Raw genomic sequence first — 17,500 nt, forward strand, 5'->3', positions numbered from 1 at the left:
GCTAGAACCGTTTAGAGCCGTTTAGAGCCGTTAGAGGTTTTAGAGGTTAAGTGCCTTGCTCAAGGGCACAACAGTAGTGGATGGCAGTTGAGATATGAGCTCAGGGATTCTCATGTGAACGGGAAGAGCATCATTCGGGTCCCTCTTTGAGGATGCCTGCAGTATCTGCTGGTGTCATTCCTCCTACCTCAGAAACCATTCGATAACCAGATGATTGGTCAGACAATTGGTTGCTTAGAAAACCACAATCGTTTCCTTCAAATTTCCCAAAATTATTATTGTCCAAAACAGAGACAATAAACCTTCCCATCCGTAGAGGACAGACAGCAGAGATATTAAGCAGATATAAGACAGTTCGCAGGAGGGTCAAATTACGTTTTAGATGGCAAACAAGGCTTTGCTAATGGGTTGCAGATTGAAGTGACTCCACATTGCAGCCTTCTGTTAATATAATTAACTTGAAGAGTCTTAGGAGAAAGCTGTTACAGCACCGGACTGTGACTTTGTCTGTGTTCCAAATGACACCCTATTCAGCTCCCATATCGCTCTGGTTAAAAGTAGTGCACTATATAGGGAACAGGGTTCCATAGTGCTCTGGTAAAAGTAGTGCACTATATAGGGAACAGGGTTCCATAGGGCTCTGTTAAAAGTAGTGCACTATATAGGGAACAGGGTTCCATAGTGCTCTGGTAAAAGTAGTGCACTATATAGGGAACAGGGTTCCATAGGGCTCTGTTAAAAGTAGTGCACTATATAGGGAACAGGGTCCCATATCGCTCTGGTTAAAAGTAGTGCACTATATAGGGAACAGGGTTCCATATCGCCCTGGTAAAAGTAGTGCACTACATAGGGAACAGGGTTCCATAGGGCTCTGTTAAAAGTAGTGCACTACATAGGGAACAGGGTTCCATAGGGCTCTGTTAAAAGTAGTGCACTACATAGGGAACAGGGTTCCATAAGGCTCTGTTAAAAGTAGTGCACTACATAGGGAATAGCATGTCGTCCTTACTTAAAGTACATCAGACTCTTCAAAAAGGAGAAGTAATTGACCAGAAAACGTCTGAACTGCCGAAGGACTATCCACAGTTACTGAAAATGTTTTCTCTCACAAATATGATGTTTCTCTCCATTATTTTTTATTCAGCCTCTGGGAAATGCCCGCTGAATGTCTTTTTTGTTGTTGTTGACATTCGTTATTGAAGGAATAAATCGTATCGACGACTGGCATAGCTTTTCCGTGCTAAACGCTACAATAGCAAACTACGACGGTTTCTTCAACAGCTAGAAGCACTAGGTTGTCCATTTTTGAATCCCTTGATGGGTAAAAACAAAAACTGGATGTTCAAAGAGCCCAAACAAATAGGGAATTACACAATATTTTTGTATTCAAATTATAATTTGAGACGGGTTCCCTTTCCTCTCATTTGCTTCTTTAAGTGACTGGGTTTGAAAACGTGGGTCTCCTGTGTGTGAGTTCATGTGTGGGGTGGACAGTGTTGGTTGCCCAGGTAATGGAATGCAGACACATTGTAAAAGGGAGGTGTGTGTGCACGTGCGTGTGCGTGCGTGAGCGTGCTTGCGTGTGTGCGTAGAAAAAGGGTCTCCTTACCTTGGCAGGTGTTGTCCTGGACGGTGTGTCCTGGGGGACATCTGGAGACGCACTGGCCTTCCTGGAGGACGTAGGGCGGGGAACAGGAAGTACAGTTCTGACTACTTCCTCCTGTGCACTGTAAACAGGAAGTGTGGCATTCTGAAATGGACCCAAGAGAGAGAAAAGAGGTGGATTTAGGTTTGTGACATTGAAACGTAAGCCCATTGATACAGCATTACAAGTCTCCATGAATATACAGACACACTACTACATATGCTGTGGTCTTGTGACAAACTGACACCATTTTGGGATAATGTACAGTACCAGTCAAAAGTTTGGACACACCTACTCATTCAAGGGTTCTTTCTTCATTTTTACTATTTTCTACATTGTAGAATTATAGTGAAGACATCAAAACTATGAAATAATACATATGGAATCATGTAGTAACCAAAAAAGTGCTCAAACAAATCTAAATATATGTTATATTTGAGATTCTTCAAAGTAGCCACCCTTTGCCTTGATGACAGCTTTGCACATTCTTGACATTCTCTCAACCAGCTTCATGAGGTAGTCACCTGGAATGCATTTCAATTAACAGGTGTGCCTTGTTAAGAGATAATGTAGATTTAATTGCTGCAAAAAACTGTATAGCCTCGTACAGTACAGCCTCGTACCGTATAGCCTCGTACTGTATAGTCTCGTACTGGAAAGCCTCGTACTGGAAAGCCTCGTACTGGAAAGCCTCGTACTGGAAAGCCTCGTACTGGAAAGCCTCGTACAGTACAGCCTCGTACTGTATAGCCTCGTACTGTATAGCCTCGCACTGTATAGTCTCGTACTGGAAAGCCTCGTACTGTATAACCTCATACTATATAGCCTCGTACTGTATAACCTCATACTATATAGCCTCGTACTGTAAAGCCTCGTACTGTAAAGCCTCGTACTGTAAAGCCTCGTACTGTAAAGCCTCGTACTGTATAACCTCATACTATATAGCCTCGTACTGTATAACCTCATACTATATAGCCTCGTACTGTAAAGCCTCGTACTGTAAAGCCTCGTACTGTATAACCTCATACAGTATAGCCTCGTACTGTATAACCTCATACTATATAGCCTCGTACTGTATAACCTCATACTATATAGCCTCGTACTGTAAAGCCTCGTACTGTAAAGCCTGGTACTGTATAACCTCATACTATATAGCCTCGTACTATAAAGCCTCATACTGTATAACCTCATACTATATAGCCTCGTACTGTAAAGCCTCGTACTGTAAAGCCTCGTACTGTATAACCTCATACTATATAGCCTCGTACTGTATAACCTCATACTATATAGCCTCGTACTGTAAAGCCTCATACTGTAAAGCCTCGTACTGTATAACCTCATACTATATAGCCTCGTACTGTATAACCTCATACTATATAGCCTCGTACTGTAAAGCATCGTACTGTAAAGCCTCGTACTGTATAACCTCATACTATATAGCCTCGTACTGTATAACCTCATACTATATAGCCTCGTACTGTAAAGTCTCGTACTGTAAAGCCTCGTACCGTATAACCTCATACTATATAGCCTCGTACTGTATAACCTCATACTATATAGCCTTGTGCTGTATAGCCTCGTACTGTATAACCTCATACTATATAGCCTCGTACTGTATAACCTCATACTATATAGCCTTGTGCTATATAGCCTCGTACTGTATAACCTCATACTATATAGCCTCGTACTGTATAAACTCATACTATATAGCCTCGTACTGTATAGCCTCGTACTGTAAAGCCTCGTACTGTAAAGCCTCGTACTGTATAACCTCATACTATATAGCCTCGTACTGTATAACCTCATACTATATTGCCTCGTACTGTACAGCCTCGTACTGTATAGCCTCGTACTGTACAGCCTTGTACAGTATAGCCTCGTACTGTATAACCTCATACTATATAGCCTCGTACTGTATAACATCATACTATATAGCCTCGTACTGTATAGCCTCGTACTGTAAAGCCTCGTACTGTAAAGCCTCGTACTGTATAACCTCGTACAGTATAGCCTCGTACTGTATAACCTCATACTATATAGCCTCGTACTGTATAGCCTCGTACTGTAAAGCCTCGTACTGTAAAGCCTCGTACTGTATAACCTCATACTATATAGCCTCGTACTGTATAGCCTCGTACTGTAAAGCCTCGTACTGTAAAGGCTCGTACTGTATAACCTCGTACAGTATAGCCTCGTACTGTATAACCTCGTACTGTATAGCCTCGTACTGTAAAGCCTCGTACTGTAAAGCCTCGTACTGTATAACCTCGTACTGTAAAGCCTCGTACTGTAAAGCCTCGTACTGTAAAGCCTCGTACTGTATAACCTCATACTATATAGCCTCGTACTGTACAGCCTCGTACTGTATAGCCTCGTACTGTACAGCCTTGTACAGTATAGCCTCGTACTGTATAACCTCATACTATTTGGCCTTGTGCTGTATAACCTCATACTATATAGCCTTGTGCTGTATAACCTCATACTATATAGCCTTGTGCTGTATAGCCTCGTACTGTATAACCTCATACTATATAGCCTTGTGCTGTATAACCTCATACTATATAGCCTTGTGCTGTATAACCTCATACTATATAGCCTTGTGCTGTATAACCTCATACTATATAGCCTTGTGCTGTATAACCTCATACTATATAGCCTTGTGCTGTATAACCTCATACTATATAGCCTCGTACTGTATAACCTCATACTATATAGCCTTGTGCTGTATAACCTCATACTATATAGCCTTGTGCTGTATAACCTCATACTATATAGCCTTGTGCTGTATAACCTCATACTATATAGCCTTGTGCTGTATAACCTCATACTATATAGCCTTGTGCTGTATAACCTCATACTATATAGCCTTGTGCTGTATAACCTCATACTATATAGCCTCGTACTGTATAACCTCATACTATATAGCCTTGTGCTGTATAACCTCATACTATATAGCCTCGTACTGTATAACCTCATACTATATAGCCTCGTACTATATAGCCTCGTACTGTATAACCTCATACTATATAGTCTCGTACTATATAGCCTCGTACTATATAGCCTCGTACTGTATAACCTCATACTATATAGCCTCGTACTGTATAACCCCATACTATATAACCTCATACTGTATAACCTCATACTATATAGCCTCGTACTGTACAGCCTCGTACTGTATAGCCTCGTACTGTACAGCCTTGTACAGTATAGCCTCGTCTCTCTGTGTATGTCTCCCTGTGTATGTCTTCCTGTGTATGTCTCTCTGTGTGTCTCTCTCTGTGTATGTCTCTCTGTGTATGTCTCTCTGTGTGTCTCTCTCTGTCTATGTCTCTCTGTGTATGTCTCTCTGTGTATGTCTCTCTGTGTATGTCTCTCTGTGTACACTATGTATATCTGTGTATGTTTCCCTGTGTATCTCTCCTTGTTTATGTCTCTCTGTGTACAGTATGTCTCTCTGTGTACAGTATGTCTCTCTGTGTACAGTATGTCTCTCTGTGTCACATCCACGAGAATCTGTCAGACAGCATGTCTCTACCTCTCCTGAGATTACAGCTGACAGCCAGACAGGAGTGTGTGTGTGTGTGTGTGTGTGTGTGTGTGTGTGTGTGTGTGTGTGTGTGTGTGTGTGTGTGTGTGTGTGTGTGTGTGTGTGTGTGTGTGTGTGTGTGTGTGTGTGTGTGTGTGTGTGTGTGTGTGTGTGTGTGTGTATGAGAGAGAGAGAGACCACCGTACTCCCAGGTGCCAAGGGAAATTGCAACTTCTTGATTGCACTGTGTGTCTGTGTGTGTTACAGACCCCAGCATAGGGACCTCCCAAGTCAAAGTGGAAACCGAGAAATCACTCACAGACCGTGGCGTCGAGAAAGACGGCCTCTCCAAACCTCACCCTCTCTCTCTCTTTGTCTATTTAGTCAACTTCAGCTGTCCGTCGTCTGAGAAACGCTATCTGTTTCATTATTAGAGTTTACCATCTCCTTCTACAGTACTGGAGGGATATTAAAAATAACTGCTGTGAAGCTTCCTTCAGCTGCCAGGAGAGGAGGAAAAGGCAGATAGGCACCAGCCGGTCGGTCGCCCGCCCGCCTGCCTGCTAGCCTGCTTGCCTGCCTGCTTGACTGCCTACATGCCTTACTGACTGACTGCATAACACTACATCACCTGGGCTGTGGATGCATCAGATCTCAACAGCGTGTTTCAGATCATTTCATCTTCCCTGTTGTGTTGTAACAGGTTCTAAATCTAAAGGGTGATGTACAGTATCAGGGGCGCGGGACTATTCCAGACCTGGCCTGGAGAATCAATTGTACTGCTGATTTAATTTGTACCTGGTACCTGGTGTGTGTGGTGTGGTGTGGTGTGTGTGGTGTGGTGTGGTGTGTGTGGTGTGGTGTGTGTGGTGTGTGTGGTGTGGTGTGTATGGTGTGGTGTGGTGTGTGTGGTGTGGTGTGGTGTGTGTGGTGTGGTGTGTGTGGTGTGGTGTGTGTGGTGTGGTGTGGTGTGGTGTGGTGTGGTGTGTGTGGTGTGGTGTGTGTGGTGTGGTGTGGTGTGGTGTGGTGTGTGTGGTGTGGTGTGGTGTGTGTGGTGTGGTGTGTGTGGTGTGTGTGGTGTGGTGTGTGTGGTGTGGTGTGGTGTGTGTGTGGTGTGGTGTGGTGTGGTGTGTGTGGTGTGGTGTGGTGTGTGTGGTGTGGTGTGTGTGGTGTGGTGTGGTGTGTGTGTTTGTGGTGTGTGTGGTGTGGTGTGGTGTGTGTGGTGTGGTGTGGTGTGTGTGGTGTGGTGTGGTGTGGTGTGTGTGGTGTGTGTTGTGTGTGGTGTGGTGTGGTGTGGTGTGTGTGGTGTGGTGTGGTGTGTGTGGTGTGGTGTGTGTGGTGTGGTGTGGTGTGTGTGGTGTGGTGTGTGTGGTGTGGTGTGGTGTGGTGTTGTGTGTTGTGGTGTGGTGTGGTGTGTGTGTGGTGTGGTGTGTGTGGTGTGGTGTGGTGTGTGTGGTGTGTGTGTTTGTGGTGTGGTGTGGTGTGGTGTGTGTGGTGTGGTGAGGTGTGATGTGTGTGGTGTGTGTGGTGTGTGTGGTGTGGTGTGTGTAGTGTGTGTGGTGTGTGTGGTGTGGTGTGGTGTGTGTGGTGTGGTGTGTGTGGTGTGTGGTGTGGTGTGTGTGGTGTGGTGTGTGTGGTGTGGTGTGGTGTGTGTGGTGTGGTGTGTGTAGTGTGGTGTGTGTGTGGTGTGGTTTGTGTGGTGTGGTGTGGTGTGTGCAGTGTGGTGTGGTGTATGTAGTATGGTGTGTGTGTGTGGTGTATGTGGTGTGGTGTGTGTAGTGTGGTGTGGTGTGGTGTGGTGTGTGTAGTGTGGTGTGGTGTGTGTAGTGTGGTGTGTGTAGTGTGGTGTGTGTAGTGTGGTGTGGTGTGGTGTGGTGTGTGTAGTGTGGTGTGGTGTGTGTGGTGTGGTGTATGTAGTGTGGTGTGGTGTGGTGTGGTGTGGTGTGGTGTGGTGTGTGTAGTGTGGTGTGGTGTGGTGTGGTGAGGTGTGATGTGTGTGGTGTGTGTGGTGTGTGTGGTGTGGTGTGTGTAGTGTGTGTGGTGTGTGTGGTGTGGTGTGGTGTGTGTGGTGTGGTGTGGTGTGTGTGGTGTGTGGTGTGGTGTGTGTGGTGTGGTGTGTGTGGTGTGGTGTGGTGTGTGTGGTGTGGTGTGTGTAGTGTGGTGTGTGTGTGGTGTGGTTTGTGTGGTGTGGTGTGGTGTGTGCAGTGTGGTGTGGTGTATGTAGTATGGTGTGTGTGTGTGGTGTATGTGGTGTGGTGTGTGTAGTGTGGTGTGGTGTGGTGTGGTGTGTGTAGTGTGGTGTGGTGTGTGTAGTGTGGTGTGTGTAGTGTGGTGTGTGTAGTGTGGTGTGGTGTGGTGTGGTGTGTGTAGTGTGGTGTGGTGTGTGTGGTGTGGTGTATGTAGTGTGGTGTGGTGTGGTGTGGTGTGGTGTGTGTAGTGTGGTGTGGTGTGGTGTGTGTAGTGTGGTGTGGTGTGGTGTGGTGTGTGTGGTGTGGTGTGGTGTGGTGTGTGTAGTGTGGTATGGTGTGTGTGGTGTAGTGTGGTGTGGTGTGGTGTGTGTGGTGTGGTGTGTGTGGTGTGGTGTGTGTGGTGTGGTGTGTGTTGTGTGTGTGATGTGTGTGGTGTGTGTGGTGTGGTGTGGTGTGTGTGGTGTGGTGTGGTGTGATGTGTGTGGTGTGGTTTGTGGTGTGGTGTGGTGTGGTGTGTGTGGTGTGGTGTGGTGTGGTGTGTGTAGTGTGGTATGGTGTGGTGTGTGTGGTGTGGTGTGGTGTGTTGTGTGTGGTGTGGTGTGTGTGGTGTGGTGTGGTGTGTGTGGTGTGATGTGTGTAGTGTGGTGTGGTGTGTGTGGTGTGGTGTGTGTGGTGTGGTGTGGTGTGTGTGTGTGTGTGTGTGTGTGTATGAGAGAGAGAGAGACCACCGTACTCCCAGGTGCCAAGGGAAATTGCAACTTCTTGATTGCACTGTGTGTCTGTGTGTGTTACAGACCCCAGCATAGGGACCTCCCAAGTCAAAGTGGAAACCGAGAAATCACTCACAGACCGTGGCGTCGAGAAAGACGGCCTCTCCAAACCTCACCCTCTCTCTCTCTTTGTCTATTTAGTCAACTTCAGCTGTCCGTCGTCTGAGAAACGCTATCTGTTTCATTATTAGAGTTTACCATCTCCTTCTACAGTACTGGAGGGATATTAAAAATAACTGCTGTGAAGCTTCCTTCAGCTGCCAGGAGAGGAGGAAAAGGCAGATAGGCACCAGCCGGTCGGTCGCCCGCCCGCCTGCCTGCTAGCCTGCTTGCCTGCCTGCTTGACTGCCTACATGCCTTACTGACTGACTGCATAACACTACATCACCTGGGCTGTGGATGCATCAGATCTCAACAGCGTGTTTCAGGTCATTTCATCTTCCCTGTTGTGTTGTAACAGGTTCTAAATCTAAAGGGTGATGTACAGTATCAGGGGCGCGGGACTATTCCAGACCTGGCCTGGAGAATCAATTGTACTGCTGATTTAATTTGTACCTGGTACCTGGTGTGTGTGGTGTGGTGTGGTGTGTGTGGTGTGTGTGGTGTGGTGTGGTGTGTGTGGTGTGGTGTGTGTGGTGTGGTGTGGTGTGGTGTGGTGTGTGTGGTGTGGTGTGTGTGGTGTGGTGTGGTGTGGTGTGGTGTGTGTGGTGTGGTGTGTGTGGTGTGGTGTGGTGTGGTGTGGTGTGGTGTGTGTGGTGTGGTGTGGTGTGTGTGGTGTGGTGTGTGTGGTGTGTGTGGTGTGGTGTGTGTGGTGTGGTGTGTGTGTGGTGTGGTGTGGTGTGTGTGGTGTGGTGTGGTGTGTGTGGTGTGGTGTGTGTGGTGTGGTGTGGTGTGTGTGTTTGTGGTGTGTGTGGTGTGGTGTGGTGTGTGTGGTGTGGTGTGGTGTGGTGTGGTGTGTGTGGTGTGGTGTGTGTGGTGTGTGTGGTGTGTGTGTTTGTGGTGTGGTGTGGTGTGGTGTGTGTGGTGTGGTGTGGTGTGATGTGTGTGGTGTGTGTGGTGTGTGTGGTGTGGTGTGTGTAGTGTGTGTGGTGTGTGTGGTGTGGTGTGGTGTGTGTGGTGTGGTGTGGTGTGTGGTGTGGTGTGTGTGGTGTGGTGTGTGTGGTGTGGTGTGGTGTGTGTGGTGTGGTGTGTGTAGTGTGGTGTGTGTGTGGTGTGGTTTGTGTGGTGTGGTGTGGTGTGTGTAGTGTGGTGTGGTGTATGTAGTATGGTGTGTGTGTGTGTGGTGTATGTGGTGTGGTGTGTGTAGTGTGGTGTGGTGTGGTGTGGTGTGTGTAGTGTGGTGTGGTGTGTGTAGTGTGGTGTGTGTAGTGTGGTGTGTGTATTGTGGTGTGGTGTGGTGTGGTGTGTGTAGTGTGGTGTGTGTGGTGTGGTGTATGTAGTGTGGTGTGGTGTGGTGTGGTGTGGTGTGTGTAGTGTGGTGTGGTGTGGTGTGGTGTGTGTAGTGTGGTGTGGTGTGGTGTGGTGTGTGTGGTGTGGTGTGGTGTGATGTGTGTAGTGTGGTGTGGTGTGGTGTGGTGTGTGTAGTGTGGTATGGTGTGTGTGGTGTAGTGTGGTGTGGTGTGGTGTGTGTGGTGTGGTGTGTGTGGTGTGGTGTGTGTGGTGTGGTGTGTGTTGTGTGTGTGATGTGTGTGGTGTGTGTGGTGTGGTGTGGTGTGTGTGGTGTGGTGTGGTGTGATGTGTGTGGTGTGGTTTGTGGTGTGGTGTGGTGTGGTGTGTGTGGTGTGGTGTGGTGTGGTGTGTGTAGTGTGGTATGGTGTGGTGTGTGTGGTGTGGTGTGGTGTGGTGTGTTGTGTGTGGTGTGGTGTGTGTGGTGTGGTGTGGTGTGTGTGGTGTGATGTGTGTAGTGTGGTGTGGTGTGTGTGGTGTGGTGTGTGTGGTGTGGTGTGGTGTGTGTGGTGTGGTGTGGTTTGTGTAGTGTGGTGTGGTGTATGTAGTGTGGTGTGTGTGGTGTGTGTAGTGTGGTGTGGTGTGGTGTGTGTAGTGTGGTGTGGTGTGGTGTGTGTAGTGTGGTGTGGTGTGTGTGGTGTGGTGTGGTGTGTGTAGTTGTGTGGTGTGTGTGGTGTGTGTGGTGTGTGTAGTGTGGTGTGGTGTGGTGTGTGTGGTGTGGTGTGTGTGGTGTGGTGTGGTGTGGTGTTGTGTGTTGTGGTGTGGTGTGTGTGGTGTGGTGTTGTGTGGTGTGTGTGGTGTGTGTGTTTGTGGTGTGGTGTGGTGTGGTGTGTGTGGTGTGGTGTGGTGTGATGTATGCGGTGTGGTGTGGTGTGTGGTGTGTGTGGTGTGGTGTGGTGTGTGTGGTGTGTGTGTTTGTGGTGTGGTGTGGTGTGGTGTGTGTGGTGTGGTGTGGTGTGATGTGTGTGGTGTGGTGTGGTGTGTGTGGTGTGTGTGGTGTGGTGTGTGTGGTGTGGTGTGGTGTGTGTGGTGTGGTGTGTGTGGTGTGGTGTGGTGTGGTGTGTGTGGTGTGTGGTGTGTGTGGTATGTGTGGTGTGGTGTGGTGTGTGTGGTGTGGTGTGTGTAGTGTGGTGTGGTGTGTGTGTGGTGTGGTGTGTGTGGTGTGGTGTGGTGTGTGTAGTGTGGTGTGGTGTATGTAGTGTGGTGTGTGTGTGGTGTGTGTGGTGTGGTGTGGTGTGGTGTGTGTAGTGTGGTGTGGTGTGGTGTTGTGTGTTGTGGTGTGGTGTGTGTGGTGTGGTGTGGTGTGGTGTTTGTGGTGTGTGTGTTTGTGGTGTGGTGTGGTGTGGTGTGTGTGGTGTGGTGTGGTGTGATGTATGCGGTGTGGTGTGGTGTGTGGTGTGTGTGGTGTGTGTGTTTGTGGTGTGGTGTGGTGTGGTGTGGTGTGTGTGGTGTGGTGTGGTGTGATGTGTGTGGTGTGGTGTGGTGTGTGTGGTGTGTGTGGTGTGGTGTGTGTGGTATGGTGTGGTGTGTGTGGTGTGGTGTGTGTGGTGTGGTGTGGTGTGTGTGGTGTGTGGTGTGTGTGGTATGTGTGGTGTGGTGTGGTGTGTGTGGTGTGGTGTGTGTAGTGTGGTGTGGTGTGTGTGTGGTGTGGTGTGTGTGGTGTGGTGTGGTGTGTGTAGTGTGGTGTGGTGTATGTAGTGTGGTGTGTGTGTGGTGTGTGTGGTGTGGTGTGGTGTGGTGTGTGTAGTGTGGTGTGGTGTGGTGTGGTGTGTGTAGTGTGGTGTGGTGTGGTGTGTGTAGTGTGGTGTGGTGTGGTGTGGTGTGGTGTGTGTGGTGTGGTGTGTGTGGTGTGGTGTGGTGTGTGGTGTGTGTGGTATGTGTGGTGTGGTGTGGTGTGTGTAGTGTGGTGTGGTGTGTGTGTGGTGTGGTGTGTGTGGTGTGGTGTGGTGTGTGTGGTGTGGTGTGGTGTGGTGTGTGTGGTGTGGTGTGGTGTGGTGTGGTGTGTGTGGTGTGGTGTGGTGTGGTGTGACAGCCATTTTCCCTTTCCAGACAAGAATTTACTTTTTATTCTTAAATATGAATACTAAAATATTCACAATCGCCAATTTTCTTAAATTGTAGTTCTGCTCGCTTGAATTTCTCCATTTTAGTGCAGTGGTTTTGGCAATTTCTTTGGACCTTTGATTCATTATTTTCCTGTTTTAGGTGTGGTGCTATTAGAAGTATTTGTGATCCTTTAATTCCTCCCCAAATATTTTTTGAATGGTTTTTGGGATGGTGCCAGGTTTCTTCCAGACTTGGCATTATGGCCAAAGTGTTCAGTCTTGGTTTAATCAGACAAGAGAATCTTGTTTCTGATGGTCTGAGTGCCTTTTTGGTGTCTTTTGGCAAACTCCAAGTGGGCTGTCATGTACCTTTTACTGAGGAGTGGCTTCCGTCTTACCATTATACCATAAAGGCCTGATTGGTGGAGTGCATCAGAGATGGTTGTCCTTCTGGAAGTTTCTCCCATCTCCACAGATGAACTCTGGAGCTCTGTCAGAGTGACCATTGAGTTCTTGGTCACCTCTCTGACCAAGGCCCTTCTCCCCCGTTTACTCAGTTTGGCCGGGCGGCTCTAGGAAGAGTCTTGTTGGTTCCATATATCTTCCATTTATGAATGATGGAGGCCACTGTGTTCTTGGGGACCTTCAATGCTGCAGACTTTTTTTGGTAACCTTCCCCAGATCTGTCACTCGACACAATCCTGTCTGGGAGCTCTCAATTTCTTCGACCTCATGGTTTGGTTTTTGCTCTGACAGACACTGACAACTGTAGGACCTTTATATAGACAGGTGTGAGATGTTCCAAATCATGTCTAATCAATTGAATTTTCCACAGGTGGACTCCAATCAAGTTGTCGAAACATCTCAAGGATAATCAATGGAAACAGGATGCATCTAAACTCAATGTAGAGTCTCATAGCAAAAGGGTCTGAATACTTATGTAAATAAGGTGTTTCTGTTTTTATATTTAATATATTTGCTAAAATGTCTGCTATTTATTTGTGTTTATTTATATTATTTGCAAAAATAATGTCTAAAACCCTGATTATGGGATGTTGTGTGTAGATTGATGATTTAAAAAAACAAGTATTTACTCCATTTTATAATGAGGCTGTAACGTTACACAATGTGCGAAAAGTCAAAGGGTCAGAAAACTTTCCCAAGACTCTGTATGTGTTAGTTTGTATAGTAGGTTTAATGTTGATAGTGTGTGAACCCCGCTCACACACACACACACACACACACACACACACACATTCCACCCCCCCCCCACCCCACCCCACACACACCTTCCACCCCTCCCCCCCACACACACGCCTTCCACCCCCCCCCAACCCCACACACACACACCTTCCACCCCTCCCCCCCCACACACACGCCTTCCACCCCCCCCCCCCACCCCACACACACACACCTTCCACCCCTCCCCCCCACACACACGCCTTCCACCCCCCCCCCCCTCCCACACACACACCTTCCACCCCCCCCCCCTCCCACACACACCTCCCCCCTCCCCCCCCTCCCCCCCACACACACGCCTTCCACCCCCTCCCCCCCTCCCACACACACACCTTCCACCACCCCCCCCCTCCCCCTCCCACACACACACACCTTCCACCCCCCCCTCCCCCCCCCCCCCCCCCCACACTCTCTACTTGCCTCTGCATGTGTGTTGTGTGTCCAGGTAGAATGGGGCAGGGCATTGGGCCACACACACTCCGTGAGGTAGTGGTGTGTGAGGCGGACTGGTCCGTGGCTGCAGGGCCTGCTCTGGTTTCAGACACCTCAGACAGTCAGAGGACAGGGGACCCACACATGTCCTACAGGATGGGTGGCAGTCTGACGGGACAGAGAACAAACTAAGTCAACCTGCAGGATGAGTGGCAGGGATGTAGTATGTATATACATGAATGGAGAAATTAAAGCAGCCCAATACAGACATAGTGAAATCCAGCTATAAAACTGGGATATAACACTCTATATAATAACGCTCTGTATAATGCTCTATATAATGCTCTATATAATGCTCTGTATAATGCTCTATATAATGCTCTGTATAATGCTCTGTATAATGCTCTATATAATGCTCTGTATAATGCTCTGTATAATGCTCTGTATAATGCTCTATATAATGCTCTGTATAATGCTCTATATAATGCTCTATATAATGCTCTGTATAATGCTCTATATAATGCTCTGTATAATGCTCTGTATAATGCTCTATATAATGCTCTATATAATGCTCTATATAATGCTCTATATAATGCTCTATATAATGCTCTGTATAATGCTCTATATAATGCTCTGTATAATGCTCTATATAATGCTCTGTATAATGCTCTATATAATGCTCTGTATAATGCTCTATATAATGCTCTGTATAATGCTCTATATAATGCTCTATATAATGCTCTGTATAATGCTCTGTATAATGCTCTATATAATGCTCTGTATAATGCTCTGTATCTGTATAATGCTCTGTATAATGCTCTGTATCTGTATAATGCTCTATATAATGCTCTGTATAATGCTCTATATAATGCTCTGTATAATGCTCTGTATCTGTATAATGCTCTGTATAATGCTCTGTATCTGTATAATGCTCTGTATCTGTATAATGCTCTGTATCTGTATAATGCTCTGTATCTGTATAATGCTCTGTATCTGTATAATGCTCTATATAATGCTCTGTATAATGCTCTATATAATGCTCTGTATAATGCTCTGTATCTGTATAATGCTCTATATAATGCTCTGTATAATGCTCTATATAATGCTCTATATAATGCTTCAAAAGCTAAACTAGTATCATCCTGATGATCCAGATCACCTTTTTTCTCTAACCAGAACCCAGTCACTTACTGAGGCAGGTCCCATCCTGATGGTCCAGTTTGCCTCTAACCAGAACCCAGTCACTTACTGAGGCAGGTCCCATCCTGATGGTCCAGTTTGCCTCTAACCAGAACCCAGTCACTTACTGAGGCAGGTCCCGTCCTGATGGTACAGTTTGCCTCTAACCAGAACCCAGTCACTTACTGAGGCAGGTCCCGTCCTGATGGTCCAGTTTGCCTCTAACCAGAACCCAGTCACTTACTGAGGCAGGTCCCATCCTGATGGTACAGTTTGCCTCTAACCAGAACCCAGTCACTTACTGAGGCAGGTCCCATCCTGATGGTACAGTTTGCCTCTAACCCGAACCCAGTCACTTACTGAGGCAGGTCCCATCCTGATGGTCCAGTTTGCCTCTAACCAGAACCCAGTCACTTACTGAGGCAGGTCCCATCCTGATGGTCCAGTTTGCCTCTAACCAGAACCCAGTCACTTACTGAGGCAGGTCCCATCCTGATGGTCCAGTTTGCCTCTAACCAGAACCCAGTCACTTACTGAGGCAGGTCCCATCCTGATGGTCCAGTTTGCCTCTAACCAGAACCCAGTCATTTACTGAGGCAGGTCCCATCCTGATGGTCCAGTTTGCCTCTAACCAGAACCCAGTCACTTACTGAGGCAGGTCCCATCCTGATGGTAGAGTTTGTCTCTAACCAGAACCCAGTCACTTACTGAGGCAGGTCCCATCCTGATGGTCCAGTTTGCCTCTAACCAGAACCCAGTCACTTACTGAGGCAGGTCCCATCCTGATGGTACAGTTTGTCTCTAACCCGAACCCAGTCATTTACTGAGGCAGGTCCCATCCTGATGGTCCAGTTTGCCTCTAACCAGAACCCAGTCACTTAGTGAGGCAGGTCCCATCCTGATGGTCCAGTTTGCCTCTAACCCGAACCCAGTCACTTACTGAGGCAGGTCCCATCCTGATGGTCCAGTTTGCCTCTAACCAGAACCCAGTCACTTACTGAGGCAGGTCCCATCCTGATGGTCCAGTTTGCCTCTAACCAGAACCCAGTCACTTACTGAGGCAGGTCCCATCCTGATGGTACAGTTTGCCTCTAACCCGAACCCAGTCACTTACTGAGGCAGGTCCCATCCTGATGGTCCAGTTTGCCTCTAACCAGAACCCAGTCATTTACTGAGGCAGGTCCCATCCTGATGGTCCAGTTTGCCTCTAACCAGAACCCAGTCACTTACTGAGGCAGGTCCCATCCTGATGGTAGAGTTTGTCTCTAACCAGAACCCAGTCACTTACTGAGGCAGGTCCCATCCTGATGGTCCAGTTTGCCTCTAACCAGAACCCAGTCACTTACTGAGGCAGGTCCCATCCTGATGGTACAGTTTGCCTCTAACCCGAACCCAGTCACTTACTGAGGCAGGTCCCATCCTGATGGTCCAGTTTGCCTCTAACCCGAACCCAGTCACTTACTGAGGCAGGTCCCATCCTGATGGTCCAGTTTGCCTCTAACCAGAACCCAGTCACTTACTGAGGCAGGTCCCATCCTGATGGTCCAGTTTGCCTCTAACCAGAACCCAGTCACTTACTGAGGCAGGTCCCATCCTGATGGTCCAGTTTGCCTCTAACCCGAACCCAGTCACTTACTGAGGCAGGTCCCATCCTGATGGTACAGCCCCTGTCCGCAGGCCTCCAGACACTGGCCCTGGTGGAAGGACAGTCCCTGGGTGCAGAGGGAACACTGGGACACAGCGGAGCCGGAGCAGGACCAGCAGGAGCTGTGACAGGCTGAGAGAAGAGGTCAGAGGTCAATCACACTGTAGGAACCTGTTAGGAGTATACAGTTTGTGCAGGGTTTTGGTCCAGCCCAGCACTAATACACATAGTTAACACATATAGTATCAGTGAGGAAGCCTATTGGTTAATAGAGTTATGGTGGGCAGTAAAATCTGCCCCCCCCCGTACCCCTACAATTTGGTTGAAAGCGGAAGGCAAGTTTTGGTTGGACCTTGTCTGCAATTGACTATCCAATAAATGTTTTTTTAATATATTTTTTAGTTAATGTAAACTCTGTGAGGAGGTGCTGACCTCTGCAGTGGCCATGACTGTCAAGGTAATGCTGATCCGGACAGTGGGAAATACATTTCCCATGATGCATAGCAGAGCCCGGGGGGCAGCTCATGCAGTTGGGGTTGTCGGGGTAACAGGTGATGCAGGATGAGTCGCACGCTGTGGGAATGACACACACAAACAGTCAGATTTAGATTTTACCTTATAAAACGTAGCTTATTCAAACATGTTCTCAGAACATTACTTAATAACCTTCAATAACCTATCATTTCCATTCTCAGAACGTTACTTACAGTACACTTAAAGGCACTGTAATAACCTTCAATAACCTATCATTTCCATTCTCAGAACGTTAATAAAACCTCCCAGGAAAACTTTCAGGGAACCATAGTAAAACGTTCTCAGAACCTCCCTGTAACCACAGTAAAATGTTCTCAGAACCTCCCCGGAACCATAGTAAAACATTCTCAGAACATCCTTGGAACCATAGTAAAACGTTCTCAGAACCTCCCCGGAACCATAGTAAAACATTCTCAGAACATCCTTGGAACCATAGTAAAACGTTCTCAGAACCTCCCCGGAACCATAGTAAAACATTCTCAGAACTTCCTTGGAACCAGAGTAAAACGTTCTCAGAACCTCCCCGGAACCATAGTAAAACATTCTCAGAACTTCCTTGGAACCAGAGTAAAACATTCTCAGAACCTCCCTGGAACCAGAGTAAAACATTCTCAGAACATCCTTGGAACCACAGTAAAACATTCTCAGAACCTCCCTGGAACCATAGTAAAACATTCTCAGAACATCCTTGGAACCATAGTACAACATTTTCAGAACCTCCCTGGAACCAGAGTAAAACGTTCTCAGAACTTCCCCGGAACCATAGTAAAACATTCTCAGAACCTCTCTGGAACCAGAGTAAAACATTATCAGAACCTCCCTGGAACCAGAGTAAAACATTCTCAGAACC

The 17,500-nt window shown here is 47.5% G+C and overlaps 1 protein-coding gene across 1 annotated transcript in view; it reads right to left on the minus strand.

Moving 5' to 3' along the window:
* LOC110525177 (extracellular matrix protein FRAS1) overlaps window positions 1-17,500 on the minus strand; it is a 312,474-nt gene that overhangs the window by 149,911 nt on the left and 145,063 nt on the right. Inside the window, exons 15-18 of the mRNA XM_036979249.1 lie at window positions 16,549-16,689; window positions 16,108-16,248; window positions 13,281-13,460; window positions 1,610-1,750 (exon numbers count right to left, since the gene is read on the minus strand). Of these exons, the coding sequence (XP_036835144.1) occupies window positions 1,610-1,750; window positions 13,281-13,460; window positions 16,108-16,248; window positions 16,549-16,689 (603 nt within the window). The remainder of the gene's footprint in view (window positions 1-1,609; window positions 1,751-13,280; window positions 13,461-16,107; window positions 16,249-16,548; window positions 16,690-17,500) is intronic.

Source organism: Oncorhynchus mykiss, chromosome 6, assembly GCF_013265735.2.
Source record: "Oncorhynchus mykiss isolate Arlee chromosome 6, USDA_OmykA_1.1, whole genome shotgun sequence".
NCBI lineage: Eukaryota > Metazoa > Chordata > Actinopteri > Salmoniformes > Salmonidae > Oncorhynchus > Oncorhynchus mykiss.